Source organism: Capricornis sumatraensis, chromosome 5 (genome assembly GCF_032405125.1).
Source record: "Capricornis sumatraensis isolate serow.1 chromosome 5, serow.2, whole genome shotgun sequence".
In the NCBI taxonomy this organism is placed as follows: Eukaryota; Metazoa; Chordata; class Mammalia; order Artiodactyla; family Bovidae; genus Capricornis; species Capricornis sumatraensis.
In genome coordinates this window covers 60,900,153-60,922,937 of record NC_091073.1, presented here as the reverse complement: position 1 = coordinate 60,922,937, position 22,785 = coordinate 60,900,153, and the positions used below count along the sequence as shown (strand labels likewise).

General features: G+C 40.5%; 1 protein-coding gene and 1 non-coding gene across 3 annotated transcripts in view; both read left to right on the top strand.

Annotated features, from left to right (window-relative positions):
• The window catches only part of ZNF277 (zinc finger protein 277), a 134,308-nt gene extending 125,144 nt beyond the window's left edge, over positions 1 to 9,164 (top strand). Inside the window, exons 8-12 of one of the 2 annotated variants that reach the window (XM_068973176.1) lie at positions 2,043 to 2,110; positions 4,123 to 4,219; positions 5,777 to 5,819; positions 7,209 to 7,383; positions 8,832 to 9,164. In XM_068973176.1, coding sequence (XP_068829277.1) covers positions 2,043 to 2,110; positions 4,123 to 4,219; positions 5,777 to 5,819; positions 7,209 to 7,383; positions 8,832 to 9,018 — 570 coding nt within the window. In that variant the 3' untranslated portion in view covers positions 9,019 to 9,164. The remainder of the gene's footprint in view (positions 1 to 2,042; positions 2,111 to 4,122; positions 4,220 to 5,776; positions 5,820 to 7,208; positions 7,384 to 8,831) is intronic. The other variant, XM_068973177.1, reaches the window with a different exon arrangement.
• Positions 9,165 to 19,060: 9,896 nt separating this feature from the next.
• TRNAY-AUA (transfer RNA tyrosine (anticodon AUA)) lies at positions 19,061 to 19,132 on the top strand. The gene has a single exon. It is a non-coding gene; the product is annotated as a tRNA-Tyr (tRNA).
• The last annotated feature ends 3,653 nt before the right edge of the window (positions 19,133 to 22,785 follow it).

The window sequence follows — 22,785 nt, the reverse complement described above, 5'->3', positions numbered from 1 at the left end:
GCTTTGACTTTGGAAGTTTGACAGTGAAAGATATTTTTCATCATTTTGGACTCAAAACATTTATTGATAATAACATTTGCCTGTATTGTTGAATGGTAATACCCCCAAATGACCCATCCTTGAGTAATATCTTGCAGCAGTGGCCTTGAGTCCGTGTCCACAGAGACCAGCCAGTGCATAAAAGACTTAATTCATCACCAAAAATTCCATCTAATAAGAATCCTGTTGGCAATGGTGAGGCCATTCTTATTGTTCATAATGATGCTTAGACGCTTCATGACGACTCTGGGAAGTCCATTATGGAGTCCAAATTAACTGTCTCTAATGACATTATGGTAAATCTCTGTGTGTCTGAGTTTATGCATCATTTAGCTGATAGATAATGACAGCTGCAAAACCTCTCATTAAGTTGATGAATGATAGATTTTCTCTAAATCATAATGGCTCTTGTAGTCCTTTGTTTTTAGTTAAATGAATACCTTCCTTAAGAAAATGTTTCTAACTGAGAGTAAATTCTGGTAATGTTTTTCTAAATAAAGGATATAAAACAGGAATATCTGTATTATATCAGGGGAGGTTGGACTTGACAGTCGCCATAGTTTAACTGCTTGGAAAAGTGCCCAGTAATATTTCTGTGTATCCCTCTTTAATGCAGTGTCTGCTTTTGCATGGCACAGTGGGAAGATTGAGTAGAGACAGAAGAAAGGCCAAGAGAAAGAAAGAAATGACTCAAGGGAGAAAAGAGACATGGTTGGGCCAAAAGAAAGCATTCCTGCTCATCACTGCATTAAGTTTTGCTGAGACTATGACTAAATTTGTCTGACATAGCCCTGCAAAGTGGAACTCCTCCACGGATTGTAAGAGATAAAAGGGATTTGAGTATATATATTTGAGTACCAACTATTACCTGGTACCATGTGATTTTTATACATTAACTATTTACTCAACATGCACAAAACTTTTGAAGTAAGATCTAAATTGGCATCACATTTCTTAGATGTTTTCAGTTACAATTCAACTCAAAAAAATAATTTCTAGTACCCACTGTGTGCCCGACTCTGGAAATATAACAGTGAACAAAAGCCATGTCTTCACAGACATTCTAGTGCAGAAGACAGAAAATAAGAAGACAGATCCACAAAATGATTTCAGGGTATGATCAATGCTTTGAAGAAACATAAAGCATCCTAGCAGAATAAAAAGTAACTTGAAAGAGGGGTGTTTTAGACAGTGTTCAGAAAAAGAAGTGGTAACATTCAGGATGACGGAACCATGTTAGGATATGTGAGGCAAACGGTGCCAGCAAGTGTAGAAGTAGCCAGGTGGAAGTCGGCTTGCTGTGTTCAAGCAAGAACCAAAGAGTGGTCTGACCAGAGCCAGCTAAGCATGAGAAAAAGTGCTGGAACACAGTGATAGAGAGGGAGCCTGGCAGACCGTGGAGGCCTTATAAGCCATGGGAAGACCTCTGAATTCCGTTTTGAGTATGAGAAGCCCTGGGAGGGGTTAGACAAACAGTGGGGTACCCCGTAGAAAGTTCACTGTGGCTGCTGTCTGGGAAATAGACTTTTGGGGACCTCAGATAGAAACAGAGTCCAGCTAGGAGAGTCTCTCTCAGAAGATATTAGTGGTTTTTCTAAAAGATCCCCAAGAGATTCCTGTGTACATCCAGGGCTGAGAAATGTTAATTTACATTTAAGAGAAAAGAATTTGACTGAAAGGTTATCTCTGCTTCTCTTAAAAAGAAAAGCATATTAAAATGTTATTAAACATTGTTACATGCTTTTCAAATGTTTGATTTAGGATATATCTGAAATCCTAACCATTTAGGATATTTCCTAAATCCTAAACTTTGAATTAGAATATATCATTTCTTACCCTGAAATAACAGCTTTACTATATTCTGCTTGTATTGTTTTAAAACCATTTGCGTCTAGGTACTATCTTGTTTTGTTTTGAGTTCAGTGTCTACTTTCTCTTTCCTCTCCCCTCTTCCCCCTTCACCTCCCCTCTTTATCTCTAATCCCTCTGTTCTTCCTTCAAAGGAACTTGGAAAATCGTGGGAAGAAGTTCAACTAGAAGATGATCGGGAGTTGCTAGACCATCAGGAAGAGTAAGACTTATTGACGGTGCTTAATCACAGTATTTTAAGAGAAGGAAAATAGTTCTTTATTTTGATTTTAAGCTACCATTCTGAAAAGATAGAATAAAAAGAAAGAGAACCCTTTCTGTAAGCCATGCGTCATTTCATGTAATATAGCCCAAACTTTCCTCATACCAGTCAGAATGGCCATCGTCAAAAAGTCTGCAAATAATAAATGCTGAAGAAATTGTGGAGAAAAGGTACACTTTTGATGAGAATGTAAATTGGTGCAACTACTATGGAGAACATTATGCAGGTTCCTTAAAAACTAAAAGCAGAGCTAGCATATGATCCAGCAGTCCCCCTCAGGCACATACATCTGGAAAAGATGAAAACTCTAATTTGAAAATATACATGTACCCCAGTGTTCATAGCGGCATTATGTATAGTAACCAAAAGATGGAAGCAACCTAAATGTCCATGGATAGATGAATGGATAAAGAACAGATGGTGTACAAACAGTGGAATATTATTCAGTCATAAAAAAGAATGATGTAATGATATGCCATTTGCAACAACGTAGATGGACTGAGAGATTATTATACTAAATAAAATAAGTCAGAAAAACATATCAATTGATACAGCACTTATATATGGAATCTAAAGGTATGACACACATTATTTACAAAATAAAAATAAACTAAGACGTAGAAAACAAATTTATGGTTACTAAAAGGGAAATGGAGTGATAAATTTAGGAGTTTGCCATTAATAGATATACTCTCCTATATATAAAATAAATAAACAACAAGGTTCTACTGTATAACATGGGAGATTTATAGACAATATCTTGTAATAGCCTTTAATGGAAAAGAATCTGATTAAAAAATACCAGATTTTTTATCAAATATTTTATTAAAAACCTGTATGCTTATAAAATGATTTTATATATATATAAATATATAACTGAATATATACATATAACTGAATCACTTTGCTACATACCTGAAACTAACACAGCATTGTAAATCAACTATACTTTAATAAAATTAATGATAATACCAAAATAAGTTTGACATAATTAAAACAACTATTATTCCAACTAAATAGTGTTTTGCTACTACAGCTGATCATTGAACACACAGGTAATGTATAATTCAAAGAAAAATATACTCCAGAATTCTTTACTCATTAGTCCATTGATCCCTAGTCCTTAAACTGATATGATCTTTGAACTCTCCATGCTCCTTACTGTTGGAATAGAGAACATAAGAACTAAATTGAGGTTAACTTTGTTCTGTGTTCATCCCATTGATGACTAACTTAAAACATTCACAGCTTCTTTGCTTGAAATTATAAGCTCAAGAAGTATTCTTTTCAACCTAAAAGGATTCCCCATTATTCATCTTCCTCTCACTCAAAGCTGTTCAGCCTTTTGTCTCTCCTGGGATTTTGCTTCTCCTGGTTTAGCAGTGACAAGAAGTTGACAGTATCTCAAAAAATAAATGCAAGGAAGGGAGAAAGTGGTAAAAAGGCCCTGTATGCTTTTTTATATCTGCCATCAAATTTAACACTTGCCCCATTTAAAATGATCAGTATTTCCCACATGAAAGATAGAAGGTTGTCTTTTTAAAATACACCATTTTTCATGCAGAAACACACTCTGGGCAGTGACTGCACCTCACAGCATGCGCACTTGGTGGTTGTAGTTAATGAGAGAGCATCCCATCTCCTGATATGTCTTCTCTGCAAATTAAAGCTGGTTGTCTCAGAAAGACATGGTGCTGATTTTGTAGTGAAATAGCTGCTCAGAAAGAGAGCCAAATATAAGAAAATAGAGCAGCACCTGTTTGCTATTTATATTAATTTCATGGTGCTACTTTGAATTTCAAAAATTGTATCAAAAAGTCATACTATAATATGACAGTCTTTACAGAAATGCCAGAGTTGAAAGAGACTGGCAGGGTTTCTTAGGGAGCAGAAAGTAATACCAGGTAGTATACCCTTGAAGCTCCATGTTTGCTGTTTTATTTTTAACACAGTGACTGGTCTGATTGGGAAGAACACCCTGTGTCTGCTGTCTGCCTGTTTTGTGAAAAGCAAGCAGAAACAATTGAGAAATTATGTGTCCACATGGAGGTGAGATACTTTGATTCATTTGACGTTTTGTTGTTCTGCAGGGAGAAGCTGATGATTACTGCAACCTCATCATCTTATACCTTTAGTCTCTTGATTATTTTCCCCTTCTTTAAAGTGCTGTAAGCAAAATGGGAGGCAGGGAGGGTCCATCAAAGAGAAGCAGAACTCAGGGCAGTTAAGTGGAGTTCACTGAACCTGGGTGAACTGTTAGCTTGGTATTTCACAGACCACTGATGCCATCCCACCTCCGAGATATTTACGAGATAGTTCTGCCTTACCCTGTAGGATCTGCAACCATGATTAACAATACCCGGGATGTGGACAGGTTCTGAGTCTTTTTCCCAGTGCTTTCCGTGCTGGTGAACAAGGACAGCAGGAAGAGAGAAAGTTGCCATTTACAGAGCCTTTGGGAGGGATGAGGGTGGGGAGCCATGGCGGTGGAGAGGGCACAGGGTGTGGTTTTACAGCTCCCTCAGTTACCAGATTTGAAGAGAAGAAATATGAGGACATTTCCAGTGTGTGTTTGCTCTAATGCATGTTATTCTTTTGTTATATTGCGAGTTGAGTATAATAGACAAATATTACTGGATTATTCTGGTGTGCCCTCTCTCCCCTCCCCCCACTCAGCTCTGCAGCAGTGGAGCAGACTCTCCTGTTTGACCCACCTTCATTCTCATTCATAGAAACTGTTCTTAGTTCAGTAAAACTAGGACCTGGAAGGTGTTCAAAAGGCTTACGGGCATTTACTCAAGAGAAAGGAGAATCATTTTGTCTGAAGCAGGTTGTCGCTAGTACGTGTGTATAGTTGCCAGTCTTAAATATCCTAATCTCTGAATTGAAAGGTGCCTTAGCCCTTCTATCCTGTGTAAGAATTCCCTTTTCAGGATCCTTGACTGGTGTCCTCAACCTCTGCTGAGTCACTTTCAGTGATAACATATCATGGAATTCTTAACTATCCTGCCTGTGGTGCTACACTGAATGCCTTCACAGAGAGTTAGATGGTCTTTATTCTCTGTAAGCTTGTAAGTTGAAGCATTTACCCAGATGGGCAATTGCAGGAATGGAACAGAATAAAAATAAGCCTGTGCATCGTAAAAGTCAAAAGACATGTAATTTGTGGGAAGATATGAGTGAGGAGAAACTTGCAGGTTTAAACACCATATTTGACAATATAAAAGGAAAAGCAGAATATTTAAAATTACCTATCTACTTGTGAAGCAAAGGACCTTTAGTCATAATTCTAGTCCAGACACACAGTATAGTAGGGCTGCATTTACCGAGAGACTGAGGACCCTTTTGTCAGACTGCAGAATGCATAGAGTAAATGATAAAAACTGGAGATACAAGCTGTGAACAACTGAAATGTTTTAACTGATTGACATGACTTGTTTGAACTGTGCCTTATAAAGCAATTGGATGTAGATTTTGAAGACTTTGAAAACAGATGATAAACTGAGACTGAGTCCTTCAGTGTTCAAACTCCTGTCTGTTTATACTTTCATCCTGAAAGATTAAATAATTTATATGCTCACAGATACATTCATTCCTTTTTTTTAGGATGCACATGAATTTGATCTCCTCAAAATAAAGTCAGAACTTGGTAAGTTTGATTTGGAAATTGTTTTCCATGCTGCTTTTTTTCATACACTGTCCCGTGAACGACGCCTGTGTTCTGCAGTTGTGATTGGAGAGCGTACAAGCCAAAATGTGTCTCTCCACAGATGGTCTCAGTGGGACTGCCTGAAACAGTGATTCACAGTCTGAACTATAACATTCAAATATGGTTTTGATTTATAGGTTTTTTTTCCTACATATATGATGTCAAATAAAACAGGGCTTCCCCAGTGGCGCTAGTGGTAAGAACCTGCCTACACTGGTGCAGGAGACATGAGAGATGTGAGTTCAATCCCTGGGTCGGGAAAATCCCCTGGAGGAGGGCATACAAGTTAATGATTAATTTCTATCGTAAAGTGGAGGGGGCTAGTGGAAAAAAGCATGGATTTTGAAGTCAGACTGGAGTTCACAGCCCAGCTGCAGCACTTACTAGCTGTGTGACATTGGGCCTCCGCTCAGCAGAATGTCATAGAGAATGGATAGTGTATGAAAGACACCTACTGCTCTGCTTGGTAGTGTAGCTCGAGTGTTTATAGATGTTATAGATGTACCCAAGTAGATCACCGTGATAGAAAAATTAGTGTCATGAAGACGTAAAGTACTGACTTGCTAATATATCCAAGACCATAAAAAGCTCACTGCCCACCCCTCAACTCACCGACTACTTTCCTAGACTCTTGAAAGTGTTGCTGCTGCTGCTAAGTCGCTCCAGTCATGTCCAACTCTGTGCGACCCCATAGACGGCAGCCCACTAGGCTTCTCTGTCCCTGGGATTCTCCAGGCAAGAACACTGGAGTGGGTTGCCATTTCCTTCTCCAATGCATGAAAATGAAAAGTGAAAGTGAAGTCGCTCAGTTGTGCCCAACTCTTAGTGACCCCATGGACTGCAGCCTACCAGGCTCCTCCCTCCATGGGATTTTCCAGGCAAGAGTACTGGAGTGGGGTGCCATTGCCTTACGTTGCTTTACTTTATTGCTCTTATACACATGTATATGTGTTGTGTATGTAATAGGTTAGTAGTCAAGAACATGGCTGTGGAGCCAACAGCCTGGTGTCAAATCCTGGCTCTACCACTTACTGGCCTTGCAGCCTTGGACAGCTTCCTGATGTATAATGTGGATACGGTAACACCTATGTGGTAGGGTATTGTGGAAATTAAACGTATTAATGCATGAAAAGTGATTAGAGCAGTGCCTGGTACATAAGCACTATATAAGTACTGGCTGTTATTATTTTCTGTCTATTATCATGCTTTAAATCCTCACTGCCTCTTCATGTTGGTTAATAAAGAGAAGTGGTTCTTAAAAAAAAATTGCAGCGGTGCAAAAGTAGGTCTGACCAGTTGTCTGATGATTCTTTATACTATCATTTTCAGGATTAAATTTCTATCAGCAAGTGAAATTGGTCAATTTCATTCGGAGGCAGATTTACCAGTGTAGATGCTATGGCTGCCATGAGAAGTTTAGGTCCAAAGCAGACTTAAGGACTCATATGGAAGAAGCTAAACATACTTCACTGCTTCCTGAAAAACAGATATGGGATCAACCACAGTGAGTTCTGCTCAACTAGACATATATTTCTTTGCTCCTTCTCCATTATGTCATCCATTTATTTAATTCCTTTAAATTTAAATAAAAAATAAATGCAAGTCTATTGTAAAAAGTAAAAATCTTCAAAAACCTTGGTTTTAAAATAATCTCCCTGTTACAGATGTAATCAACTACTTCAAATTTTATGGTGTAGTGATATGGATAACTATAGAAAGATACAGAAATATAGATTTTTAAGTTATATTTTGTTAAGAAAGTATTTAAAAGCATCTTCTATATCCACTACACATCTATTGCATCATTTTTAATGGTTGCCAAATATTCCATTGTATGGATGTTACCCTAATTTGCTAGATGTTCAGGATTTTTATGTTTTGCTCTTCTAAATAGATGCATATGCCTGCATTTTTGCACACTTGCATAATTATTTCATTTAGATAAACTTCTAAACATAAAACTACTGTGTCATACAGTATACCACTACTAGGGCTTTTGATGCATATTTTGCATCCTGGCGCTTTTAAAAATATCAAGCATTTGTTCTTCTAGTATGTACCTGTTGAGATGGTCTCAGACTCCCAGCTATCCTTTGCCAGTCTCACCTTCTGAGATGGTTCTCAAATCACTGTGGATAATCTCAGTTGTAAAAAGCTCAGTTGAGGGAACCTTTGGGAGGTTGTGGGGTTTCAGCTTCAGAGAGATTCCTCTGTTTTCAGGGGATGTTACATCAGATCCCCCAGGAGTGTAGGCAAAAAGCTCCAGTTTTTCCTCTTTAGAAAATTCCAGATTTATGAGAGACAGAGTCAGCCCTGGACTAACCTGAGACCCAGTTCCTATAATTCTTCGTATACAATTCGAAACCTTTATATTTCAGAACTAACTCCAGAGTGTGTCCAGAGAAGGAACCAGAGTAATAGACTTAAAATGCTATAGATATTTTTGATTTTTTAAATTTATGATGAATAGTGATGATTAGATTGGGGGGGAACCCCACCCCTGGAACCAGTTGTTTTTATTGGATATTTGAAGGAGTAGTGTGTGAAAGAGTAACTGTATTTGAAATTTGCTGTCCCGAGGGGAGAACTGAAACCTTTGAATAGAAATGAGAGGAATGTCGTTTTTAGCTTCATACAAGGAGGTATCAAATTGATAGCTAGATCTGCCTGATAGTAGAGTAGGCTGCCTTTTAAGATAGTATCTTGTTATGTTAAATATCAAGCAAAGGCTGAAATGCCAGCTAACAAAGATGCTAGTAAGACTGATGTCAGCCAATAAAGGTCAAAGTAAAATTAATTCAGAAGTTCTCTCCTTTACAGCCTTTGCAAAATGTAGTTGAAACTGTTGGCAAAGAAACTTAGCAAAATTATAGTAATGTGTACATTCAACTGCTGAGAAATTTTTGATGATCTATAGTTTTGGTTATTCAGTATATTTGTGGTTGTTTTCAGGTATTACTTTCCAACTTATGAAAATGACACTCTGCTGTGTACACTGTCTGACAGTGAAAGTGACCTGACAGCTCAGGAACAAAATGGAAATATTGCCATCATTAGTGAAGATACATCTAAACTGCATGCTTTGAAACAAAGCAGTATTTTGAACCAGTTGCTACTACATGAGTCCTTGAAAAACTAGAAGAAACTGCCACAGAAGCAATGTTTCATGTTTTCTCCTATGAGACAGACACGAAAGAATACTTTAAAGTTGAACGTCAACAAAGGATTAGTCCTTGGTAAAATAAACTTTTAAAAAATGATTTTTTTCCAAAAGTAAAGTGGAAACTAAATAAAATGAAGGCTTTTTGTATTTGGGCTCTAAAGTTTTATTATATAATCATTGTAACTCATATTTATCTATAATAAGGAAGATATGTAAATCAAAAAGAAATGAAATGTTCAAATTATTTATACACCTGATTTCAACCAGTAGTTTCAGTTTCTTCCCCACAGACTTCCTTCTTCCAACAAGTCACAAAATTTGACAGATGTATACTTTCTGTACTACATTGGGTCAACTGTAAATGTAGTGACCAGCAGAGGAGCCACAGAAGAGAGGAAAAATGGTCAAAGTCCTGGATAATGCACACGTTGGACACTATTTTGGAATAATCAAGATCTGACTATATTATTATTATTGCTTTCCACCTAGAGTTACTAAACTGAAACTCCTTAAAAATGGACTTCAAGACAACTTCACTTTCCCCTACAGTGTGTACATGGCTAACAGATAAGTATCATTTTTTTATAAACATGACCACAATACCATTATAACATTTATAAAATTAACAATAACTTCTTAATATCGTACGTTTTCCATTGTCCCTAGTTGAAAAGTGTGTTTAATCTGCTGCATCTGGTGCTGTCAGTCTGATGCACCATTATAAAGTTCGCCATCAAACCATTTTAGTGTCCATTGGTATATATTATCTAGAATATTTCTTTAGGGCTTGCACAGTGGTGATTTTCTAATTCTATCATTTCTTTACCAATGGGTTCTTTACAGCGTGGGTGCTCGAGAGCACTGGAGTCTGAAAGTTCTAGTTTTGTTTTTTAATTTATTTTTTAATTGAAAGAAAATTGCTTTACAATATTGTGTTGGTTTCTACCATAGAGCAACTCAAATCAGCCGTAATTATACATATATCCCCTCTGGCGGGAGCCTCCCTCCCCTCTCCCCACCCCTCTGGTGCATCACAGAGCACCAAACTGATAGCAGCTTCCTACCAGCTCTCCATTTTACACATGATCGAGTATAATATGTCAGTGCTACTCTTTCCATTTTCCCACCCTCTCCTTCCCCAACTGTGTCTACGAGTCCATTCTCTACATCTGTGTCTCCATTCTGAAGTTCTCGTTTTCAGTTATTAATGCCAACTTATGTAGGCATTGCCCCAAGACTAATCTTGAAGTTGTATGGTATGACCTGTGCAGAATCTCAAGACTAATCTCCCACCATGTGATCCAAAATTGATTAGAATTGTAAATTATATGAGCTCTAGCCAAGGCCCCGTGCAGGCACCCATAACAAGGCTTTTCATTGAAAATCAGCAAACAATAAATAGGAGCCCTTATTGAACGAAAAAACTATCTAAGTTAAAGACACAGGTTGTTTTAAATAAAACAAAAGTCAGGCTTCTCTGGTGGTCCAGTGGTTAAGAATTCTCCATGTAATGCAAGGGACACCAGTTCAGTCCCTGGTCCCAGAAGATCCCACATGTAATGGAACAGCTAAGCCCATGGGCCACAACTACTGAGCCTGCACTCTAGAGCCTGCCAGTTGCATCTGCTGTGCCCACATCCTGCAGCTACTTAAGCAAGAGCGCCTAGAACCTGTGCTCTGAAATGAGAGAAGCCACTGCAGTGAGAAGCCCGTGCACCACAATAAAGAAGAGCCCCCACTTGCCACAACTAGAGAAAGCCTGCGTGCAGCAACAGAGACCCAGCACAGCCACAAAATTAATAAATAAGTCTTTTTAAAAAAGAAAAAAGGTCAAGAAGGTAACTATCCTGTGCCTAGAAACTTGGGTCTCTAGAAACCAGATTCATTCGGGAAATCAAGGAATGTCTGGAGTGTTCCTAGAATATGCTTCAGTCTCAGGACAGGAACAATGACAGGATGAGAACAAATAAATGACGGATAATTTGGCTTTAGAAGGAGAAACCTTTTTTGGAGATAAAGTTGAGATCTTACAGAACAGATTCAATAGACATTAACGGAAAAGTGAAATTGAAGGACAGACCTTCAACGTCTGTCCTGTACTTGAAGGGACACTATACTGTACTTCAAGTTTCCTTCATGTAAGAGGTTATTTCTTAAATTGGTAGATATTTGGTGGGATCATCTGGAACATAAGGACAGAAATAATTAACTTAGTTCCAAGGAAATTGAATAAGAATATAGGCAAAGTCTCAGCGAACTGTACCAACTGTCCCAGAGGGAGCACAGAGCACAGATATGGGCCACTACTGGGCAGTGTGCTCTATTAGAGCTACACAGAGCATCCTTGGAAAGAACCCCTAGGGAACTGTGCCTTCAAGACTGGACAGTGGTGCCAAATGTACCTGAACGTCTGGACCATTTGAGAGGAGAACAGCAGTCCAATGCAAGTAAACTATTCATGGGATTATTAAAGGAGTTTCCAGATGTCACTATAATTATACATGGCATTAGTGCTGCCTGTGCCCACAGGGAGCACACCTGAAAAATTTTGAGAATTAAGACTCTAAATGAAGGCAACAAGAAAGGTGAAACATAGTAGGAGAGAGTAACCAGGACAATGATAAATACAACCCTGAATTGGCCATTAGCCCAGTCAAAAAATCCATGCTGAATATCTAACTCAGAAAAGTGAGAGTGCCCGAGGTTTTTTTGAACAATGATTGCCTTTGAGCAGATCAGAATCTAGTAACTTATCTCTCAGAACAGAAGACTCCATTAGATAAAATCTAGGTGAGAAAGTTAACACTGTCTGGGCCAGAAAGGAGAGTTAAGTTTTCTAAAAAATAAAAGGGAAGCATCAGATCCAACAAATACTATTAGCCTATATGTGTTAGGGAAGGAAAGGGATCAACTTAAGAAATAAGTTATACTGTGACAAACTCGGCTGTTCCTCCTAGAAAGGTTTAGTGAGGAAATCAAGCACTAGGATACATCCACTATTGCTGAAAAGGCTAAGCAGAGAGGATTACTGCTGGAGGCCTGGGCCAGTCAAAAGCAGAAGTTCTGGTGTGCTGAGGAGGCTTGCCAGAGGTATGTGTCCTCACACTGCTCTTAGTCCAGTAGTCCAGTTCCCTCTAGTATTTATTTATTTATAGTCATAGTATTTCCCTGGTAGCTCAGATGGTAAACAATCTACCTGCAATGAGGGAGACCTGGGTTTGATCTCTGTTAGATCCAAGTAAGATCTCCTGGAAAAGAGAATGGCAACCCACTCCAGTATGCTTACCTGGAGAATTCTGTGCACAGAGGAACCTGGTGAGCTACAGAGTTGCAAAGAGCTGGACACAACTAAGCTATGTGGACAAAGGAGCCTGGCAAGCTGCAGGGACACAGAGAGTCAGACACAACTAAGTGACTTTCACTTTCCTTTTCACTTCACAATAATAGTAATGTTTGGTTGGGTACATGGCTGCCTAGAATGAAGCCTGCATTTCTCAGCCTCTCTTGCAATACAGAGAATAGGCGTCCTTGTTCTGTTGTATTTTGCTATGTTAGACTTCTCTGATGGCTCAGACAGTAAAGTGTCTGCCTATGATGCAGGAGACTTGGGTTTGATCCCTGGGTTGGGAAGTCCTGGAGAAGGAAATGGTACCCCACTCCAGTACTCTTGCCTGGAGAATCCCATGGATGGAGGAGCCTGATGGGCTACAGTCCATGGGGTTGCAAAGAGTCAGACACGACTGAGCGACTTCACTTATTGCGTTTATCAAATACTGCATTTTCTACAAATTGATGTTCATGGCAGTCCTGCATCAATCAAGTTTATCAGCTCCATTTGTCCAACAGCTTTTGCTCACTTCATGTCTTTCCCATTTTGGTAATGCTCACAGTATTTCAAACTTTTTCATTATTATTACATTTGTTATGGTGATCTGTGATCATTGATCTTTGATGTTTCTGTTGTCATTGTTTTGAGATGCCATGAGCACACCAAAACAGCCCATCTCTCTCTCTCTTCAGGCCTCCCTATTCCCTGAAACACAATGTTGAACATAGGCCAATGAGTAGCCCTATAGTGGCCTCTAAGTGTTCAAGTAAGAGTCACATGTCTCTCACTTTAAATCAAAAACTAGAAATTATTAAGCTTAGTGAGGAACGCACATTGGAAGGTGAAATAGAAAAGCTAGGCCTGCCAAACAGCCAAGTTGTGACCACAAAGGAAAAGTTCTTGAAGGAGATGAAAAGTGCTACTCCAGTGAACACATGCATGATAAGGCAAAACAGCCTTACTGCTGGTACAGGGAACATTTTAATGGTCTAGATAGAAGATCAAACAAGCCACAATATTCCGTGAAGCTAAAGCCTGATCCACATCAAGGCCCTAACTCTTTTCAGTTCTCTGAAAACTAGAGAGAGGAGAGGAACGTGCAGATGAGAAGTTTGACACTGCCAGAGGGTGGCTGATGAAGTTTAAAGAAAGAAGCCATCCTCATCACATCAACTTCAGTTTCTTCAGTGTTACTGGTTGGGGCATAGACTTGGATAACTGGGATATTGAATGGTTTGCCTTAGAGGTGAACAGAGATCATTCTGTCGTTTTTGAGATTGCATCCAAGTACTGCATTTCGGACTCTTTTGTTGACCATGATGGCTACTCCATTTCTTCTGAGGGATTCCTGCCCGCAGTAGTAGATATAATGATCATCTGAGGTAAATTCACCCATTCCAGTCCATTTTAGTTCGCTGATTCCTAGAATGTCGACGTTCACCCTTGCCATCTCTTGTTTGACCACTTCCAATTTGTCTTGATTCATGGCCCTGACATTCCAGGTTCCTATGCAATATTGCTCTTTACAGCATCGGATTTTGCTTGTATCACCAGTCACATTCACAGCTGGGTATTGTTTTTGCTTTGGCTCCATCCCTTCATTCTTTCTGGAGTTATTTCTCCACTGATCTCCAGTAGCATATTGGGCACCTAATGACCTGGGGAGTTCCTCTTTTGGTATCCTATCATTTTGCTTTTTCATACTGTTCATGGGGTTCTCAAGGCAAGAATGCTGAAGTGGCTTGCCGTTCCCTTCTCCAGTGGACCACATTCTGTCAACCAGTAACGCGGAAGAAACTGAAGTTGAACGGTTTTATGAAGACCTACAATATCTTAGAAGTTACACCCAGAAAAGATGTCATTTTCATTATAGGGGACTGGAATGAAAAAGTAGGAAGTCAAGAAACACCTGGAGTAACAGGCAAATTTGGCCTTGGAATGCGGAATGAAGCAGGGCAAATAGAGTTTTGCCAAGAAAATGCACTGGTCATAGCAAACACTGTCTTCCAACAACACAAGAGAAGACTCTACACATGGACATCACCAGATGGTCAACACAGAAATCAGATTGATTATATTCTTTGCAGCCAAAGATGGAGAAGCTCTATATACAGTCAACAAAAACAAGACCAGGAGCTGATTGTGGCTCAGATCATGAACTTCTTATTGCCAAATTCAGACTTAAATTGAAGAAAGTAGGGAAAACCGCTAGACCATTCAGGTATAACCTAAATCAAATCCTGTATGATTATACAGTGGAAGTGAGAAATAGATTTAAGGGCCTAGATCTGATAGATAGAGTGCCTGATGAACTATGGAATGAGGTTCGTGACATTGTACAGGAGACAGGGATCAAGAGCATCCCCATGGAAAAGAAATGCAAAAAAGCAACATGGCTGTCTGGGGAGGCCTTACAAATAGCTGTGAAAAGAAGAGAGGCGAAAAGCAAAGGAGAAAAGGAAAGATATAAGCATCTGAATGCAGAGTTCCAGAGAATAGCAAGAAGAGATAAGAAAGCCTTCTTCAGCGATCAATGCAAAAAAAAGAGGAAAAGAACAGAATGGGAAAGACTAGAGATCTCTTCAAGAAAATTAGAGATACCAAGGGAACATTTCATGCAAAGATGGGCTTAATAAAGGACAGAAATGGCCTGGACCTAACAGAAGCAGAAGATACTAAGAAGAGGTGGCAAGAATACACGGAAGAACTGTACAAAAAAGGATCTTCACAACCCAGATAATCATGATGATGTGATCACTAACCTATAGCCAGACATCCTGGAATGTGAAGTCAAGTGGGCCTTAGAAAGCATCACTACGAATAAAGCTAGTGGAGGTGATGGAATTCCAGTTGAGCTATTTCAAATGCTGAAAGATGATGCTGTGAAAGTGCTGCACTCAATATGCCAGCAAACTTGGAAAACTCAGCAGTGGCCACAGGACTGGAAAAGGTCAGTTTTCATTCCAATTCCAAAGGAAGGCAATGCCAAAGAATGCTCATACTACCGCACAATTGCACTCATCTCACATGCTAGTAAAGTAATGCTCAAAATTCTCCAACCCAGGATTCAGCAATATGTGAACCGCAAACTCCCTGATGTTCCAGCTGGTTTTAGAAAAGGCAGAGGAACCAGAGATCAAATTGCCAACATCCGCTGGATCATGGAAAAAGCAAGAGAGTTCCAGAAAAACATCTATTTCTGCTTTATTGACTATGCCAAAGCCTTTGACTGTGTGGATCACAATAAACTGTGGCAAATTCTGAAAGAGATGGGAATACCAGACCGCCTGACCTGCCTCTTGAGAAATCTGTATGCAGGTCAGGAAGCAACAGTTAGAACTGGACATGGAACAACAGACTGGTTCCAAATAGGAAAAAGAGTACGTTAAGGCTGTATATTGTCACCCTGCTTATTTAACTTATATGCAGAGTACATCATGAGAAACGCTGGACTGGAAGAAGCACAAGCTGGAATCAAGATTGCCAGGAGAAATATCAATAACCTCAGATATACAGATGATACCACCCTTATGGCAGAAAGTGAAGAGGAACTAAAAAGCCCCTTGATGAAAGTGGAAGAGGAGAGTGGAAAAAGTTGGCTTAAAGCTCAACATTCAGAAAACGAAGATCATGGCTTCTGGTCCCATCACTTCATGGGAAGTAGATGGGGAAACAGTAGAAACAGTGTCAGACTTTATTTTGGGGGGCTCCAAAATCACTGCAGATGGTGACTGCAGCCATGAAAATAAAAGATGCTTACTCCTTGGAAGAAAAGTTATGACCAATCTAGATAGTATATTCAAAAGCAGAGACATTACTTTGCCGACTAAGGTCCATCTAGTCAAGGCTATGGTTTTTCCTGTGGTCATGTATGGATGTGAGAGTTGGACTGTGAAGAAGGCTGACTGCTGAAGAATTGATGCTTTTGAACTGTGGTGTTGGAGAAGTCTCTTGAGAGTCCCTTGGACTGCAAGGAGATCCAACCAGTCCATTCTGAAGGAGATCAACCCTGGGATTTCTTTGGAGGGAATGATGCTAAAGCTGAAGCTCCAGTACTTTGGCCACCTCATGTGAAGAGTTAACTCATTGGAAAAGACTGTGATGCTGGGAAGGATTGGGGGCATGAGGAGAAGGGGATGACCGAGGATGAGATGGCTGGATGGCATCACCGACTCGATGGACGTGAGTCTGAGTGAACTCCGGGAGTTGGTGATGGACAGAGAGGACTGGCGTGCTGCAATTCATGGGGTCGCAAAGAGTCGGACATGACTGAGCGACTGAACTGAACTGAACTCATCACATCAAAGTGCAAGGTGAAGCAGCAAGTGCTGATGTAGAAGCTGTTGCAAGGTATCCAGAAGATCTAGCTAAGATAATTTACCAAGGTGACTATTCTAAACAACAGATTTGAGTGTAGACAGAGCAGCCTTCTATTGGAAGAAGATGGCATCCAGGACTTTCATAGCTGGAAGAAAGATGTCAATGCCTGGCTTCAAGCCTTCAAAGAACAAACTGACTCTTCTGTTTGGGTTAATGCATCATGTGACTTTAAGTTGAAACCAATGCACATTTACCATTCTGAAAAATGTGGGGTTCTTAAGAATTATGTGAAGTCTACACTACCTGTGCTCTGTAAATGGAACAAAAAGCCTGCGTGACAGCGCAGCTGTTTTACAACACGTTTGACTGAGTATTTTGAGCCCACTCTTTAGATCTGCCTAGAAAAAAAGATTCCTTTCAAAATATTAGTGTTCACTGACAATACACCTGGTCACCCGAGAGCTCTGATGGAGATGTGCAACCAGATCAGTGTTATTTTGATATCTGCTAACCCAGCATCCATTCTGCAGCCCATAGATCAGAGTCATTTCAACTTTCAAGTCTAATTATTAAGAAATGCATTTTCTAAGACTATAGCTGCTAAAGATAGTGATTCTTCTAATGGATCTGGGCAAAGCCAGTTGAATCCTTCTGGAAGGGATTCAGCATTCACTAAGAGTATTTGTGATTTCTGGGAAGAGGTCAAAATATCAACATTAACAGGAGATTGAAAGAAGATTCCAGTCCTCATGGATGACTGAGGAGTTCAGGACTTCAGTGGAGGAGATAACTGCATATGTGGTGGGAATAGCAAGACAACTAGAATTGGAAGTGGAGCCTGAAGATGTGACTGAACTGCCACAACCTCATGTAAAACATGAATAGAAGTGAAGTTGCTCCTTAAGGATGAGCAATGAAAGTTGTGTCTTGAGATGGAGTCTGTTCCTGGTGAAGATGCTGTGAAGATTGTTGAAATTACAACAGAAGATTTAAAATATTACATAAATTTAGTTCATACACAGCAGCAGGGCTTGAGTGGATTGACTCCAATTTTGAAAGAAATTCTATGGATAAAATGCTATCTAAACAGCATTTTATGCTGCAGAGAAAGGATTCATGAAAGGAGTCAATGAGTCAAACTTCATTGTTGTCCTATTTCAAGCCGGCCCAACTTTCAACAGCCATCACCCTAATCAGTCAGTACCATCAATATGAAGGTAACACCTTCCACCAGCAAAAAGATTATGACTCACAGATGATGGTTAGCATTTTTTAGCAGTATTTTTAAATTAAGGTATGTACATTGTTTTTTTAGACATAACGCTACTACACACTTAGTATAGTGTAAACACAACTTTTATATGCACAGGGAAATCAAACAATTCATGCGACCTGCTTTCTCGCAATACTCACTTTGTTGCAGTGGTCTGGAACCAAACCCACAGTGTCTCCAAGGTATGCCTGTACATGTCTTCCTTAAGAAACTGGACAGAAGCACCCTTTGCTTTACTTTCATCCTTTCCTACCTTCTTTTGCTTAGGATGTAGATGTCTGCATGTGGGACAGTGAGCTGGAGCTGGAGCTATAGTGTAGCTGGGAGGATACACCAGCACTGGAATGCTGACCTGACATTTATGTGAGCAAAGTAAACTTCAACCTTCTCCCTGTTGTTTTGGATTTTCTATCATTCATATCTGAAACTAATCCTAATACACCTAGAAATTCAAGCTGCAGAAATGTCAACAACAGCTTTAGTTCAGGAGCCTGCTGAGGACATTTTCCAGCTGAAACAAACTGCGGGGGATGAAGGAAAAACTCCCCTTACATGGCAGGCTTCACACGCCCAAGCTATTCCACAGCAAAAGGCAACAGTAGGAGCCACTGTGTCATTATTTAAAGCCCAGGTTCCATGGATCAGGGAATGTTGAAGACAGAGGGTTGAAAGGGGAAATGGAAGTTAAGGGGTGTTAAGAGTCAAGGTGGGAGAGAAAGATCTCACAACAGACTTGTGGCTGCCTTCCCATCATTGCTATTTCTAAACTTGGCAAGAATGCAAAAATTGTGGGGAGTAAAATTCTTTACCCTCTTCAATTCTCTGGCTGGGTCTGCACAATAGTCTGATAACAGACATATTAAAATGAGAAAAGACATGCAAGTTTCTTTGATGTTACAAGTTTTACGTGATGAGGGAGTTTCCCAGAAAGAGAGAAAACTCACAAAGAAACAGCTTAAACTTGGAGGTTTTATATCATTTGAACCAAAGGTTACATTTAAAAATTGTCAAGGGTGCGTGGCTAGCTCAGTCAGTAGGGCATGACACTCTTAGAAATGCGAAGACAAATGGAAAGGACTTGGGAGCTTCTAGGAGCTTCCTTGGTGGCTCAGACGGTAAAGCGTCTGCCTATAATGCAAGAGACCCAGGTTCAATCCCTGGGTTGGGAAGATCTCCTGGAGAAGGAAATGCCAAGCCACTCCAGTATTCTTGCCTGGAAAATCCCATGGATGTAGGAACCTGGTAGGCTACAGTCCATGGGGTCACAAAGAGTTGGACACGACTGAGCGACTTCACACACACAGGGGCAGTGAACTGTAGGAAGGCAAATATATGGGAAACCAATGGTAGCTAACTAACCTAGGTAGTAAGGTTTGGTTGTGTAGACTCATGGGGCCAGCCTGTCTCCTGTATTACTGAAAGTTGTCATTCTCTTTCTGGTATGGACAGTGAGGGGCTGGCACTGGGATGGGGAAATCTTCACAGAGAAATTTGTGATACCGTTTTTCACAGGATCAGTTCAGTCACTCAGTCGTGTCCGACTCTTTGTGACCCCATGAATCTCAGCACGCCAGGTCTCCCTGTCCATCACCAACTCCCGGAGTTCACCCAAACTCATGTGCGTTGGGTCAGTGATGCCATCTAGCCATCTCATCCTCTGTCATCCCCTTCTCCTCCTGCCCCCAATCCCTCCCAGCATCATGGTCTTTTCCAATGAGTCAACTCTTCGCATCAGGGGGCCAAAGTATTGAAGTTTCAGCCTCAGCATCAGTCCTTCCAAAGAACACCCAGGACTGGTCTCCTTTAGTATGGTCTGGTTGGGTCTCCTTGCAGTCCAAGGGACTCTCAAGAGTCTTCTCCAACACCACAGTTCAAAAGCATCAATTCTTCAGCACTCAAGTTTCTTCACAGTTCAACTCTCACATCCATACATGACCACTGGAAAAACCGTACCCTTGACTAGACGGACCTTTGTTGGCAAAATAATATCTCTGCTTTTTAATATGCTATCTAGGTTGGTAGGAAACAGCAAAGAGCTCATATTGTGCCTGCTTTTGCACAGTTGCCTTCAGCTCAAAATAATCCTTATGCCAGAGGGCATATATTGGGATGGTGTATTTTGACCTCCTACAGCCTCATGTCACCCTGAGAGAAATATTTTGATTCTTCCCACAGGAATGGCAAAATATATTGCCAGCTTTAACTTCTTGAGGGAGCTTCCTCCCAGTTGACTTTGTTTACAGATCAAGGATTTCAGATGACTTACACAGATGGACTAGCATCCTGTGAAGCCCAAATCAAGATGACGCTGAGTCTCATATATGAAAAGTGCAAAGTTCTGAAAGCATCACTTTGTCTTGATAACTACTTGAAGGTCTTGGTATTGATTTTTTTTTTCTGTTTCACTTTGTTGGTGTTGAGTGCTTTGATGATACTCCTTAAAAAGTGAGGTATAATGGAAATGTGGTGTTTAACTTCTGAGACTCTGAAAAAAAGCCACACTAGTCGTTCTAATGATACCCTGTCCAAGCTGCTGAAAGAACCACAGATATGAAGAACCCCTCTGGTTCACAGTGAGCAGAAATAGGGACTTCAGTGGTTAAGACTTCGATTCCACTGTGGAGGGCACGGATTTGAACCCTGATTGGGGAACTAAAATCCTACATGCTGCCTGGCACAACTGGGGGCAGGGAGAGGGGATGGCAGGCAAGAATTAGAAACTGGGAAGGATGAGTTTTAGGCTAATGCCTTTTAACTCAAGCAGAAAAGAGAATCTAATCTTAGAACTCTGATTTCTCCCTGGGAAATTCACAATGGTAGAGAGGTTGTATTTAAATTGGGAACATCAATATTTTACTGGAATGCATGCATGCTAAGTCTCTTCAGTCATGTCTGACTCTGTGTGACCCCATAGACGGCAGCCCACCAGGCTCGTCTGTCCCTGGGATTCTCCAGGCAAGAACACTGGAGTGGGTTGCCGTTTCCTTCTCCAATGCGTGGAAATGAAAAGTGAAAGTGAAGTTGCTCAGTCATGCCCAACTTTTCGAGACCCCATGGACTGTAGCCTACCAGGCTCCTCCATACGTGGGATTCTCCAGGCAAGAGTACTGGAGTGGGTTACCATTGCCTTCTCCATGTTACTGGAGTATTTTCTCCTCAAACATCTTTACAATGTTATATAATCTCCTGGCAGAACCTCTGATAGACTGTCCTAAACAACATGATTAGATATGTCAGAATGAAAAGTGAAATGGGAAACTTTCAACTGGGTTCAGCATGGCTTATGATTACTTCAGTCACTAAATTGCCTTTTGGGGGCAATAGCTACATTTTTCACCACCAGGACCAGGAGCACACACAAATAAACAGTAGTTGCCATTTGGGTTGGGGGGTATGCTCATGGTGGGGGCTACACTGTCATCATATTAAAAGATGATCTCCTGCAGGGTAGCCGGTCAGACTCTCAGTCGGCCCGGAGTGTAATGGTTAAACCCAGGGAGCTAAGAGAATAAAAACCTGGGGAATGTTGGAAAGAGGGAACTCCTTTCCTCTAGCATCTTGTTTCTATGAGGAAAGGAATCCATTACAATAACATTCTGGGTTTCTTTCTGGCCCCACTCATTCCTACAAGGGAGGAATGAATTTTCTAACGGGAAATTTGGAGAATAGGAGCTCGGCATATATGACGCAGCCCCTTCCTCCTCCTCCTTCTCTTTGGGACCTGTCTCTGCAGAGAAAACACATCCTGTTCTGCTCCTCCTTTCTGCAGACTTCAGAGTAGCAGGCTCTGCCAGGGCAGTTGGAGTCCTTCAGCTGTCCAACACTGTCTATGACCTTGTGCATAAGACTTCCTGGCTTTGGGGTTCAATGTTAGAAAACTTACTTGCCCACAGCTGTAAGCCATGTTTTTGAATATCATCTTTATTAGCAATAATGGTGACATTTCATCTCCATCTGCTTGACTCATGTTTCAGCTGGCTTTTCTGTAAGGTACAGTCTCTCAGCAAATGGTAGGTGTGGCCAGAATTACTAGAAAACTACCTCTCAGAGAATTAGCACTAAATACACTAAGTCCCAGTAATCAGGAGACAAAGTAGACTTAGTTCCATTCAGGACTAAGGCTTAGCGATAAAGCCCTAGAATGCTGGCTGCATGTATATTTTTGAAAAGCCTTTGGAACTAGAGTCTTAGGCTAAGTCCCACCAGAAACAGACCTTAAGAATTTGAGGACAGATGGTCAATTTCAGGGGTAAATCCAGGAAATACCAGTTCAGAAAGTGAAAAATAAAATGGAAGGAACACAAAACAGTGCCTTGATGAAGTTTCTGCTATGGGAACAGGGCTTCACCTCTGAGAGATTGCATAGAACACTTGTTAGAGTTGCCCCCCACCTACCAGCACCACCAAGGGGCAAAAAGCTGGGGATATTTGTCCACCAACTCAAGAGACTGGAGAAAACCCTCACACAAAGGCTGAAGAAGCTGTAATACAAAAGGGCCTGAACAGTAACTGCTCCAACTACAGATGCTGTATTATCACAAAAGTAAACGTTTCATGTAGACCGTAGCAGTCCTCACAGCTTCTCCATACTGACCTTCAAAACAGTGTTGTGAGGCATCTAGTCAGGAACTTGGATCCTAAACAGGAGTAAAAAGAGGTCAAGATAACTGAAGATCAGAGAGATGGAGCAAAGCGCAACAAAGAAATCCGTGACAAAATAATGTATGGAAATTCAAAATTAGACAAAGCCAAGTCCCGAACTTCTTTAATGAATGAAGGAATAGGAATTATTTTTGAGAGGATGGAGTCGAACTTGAATGAG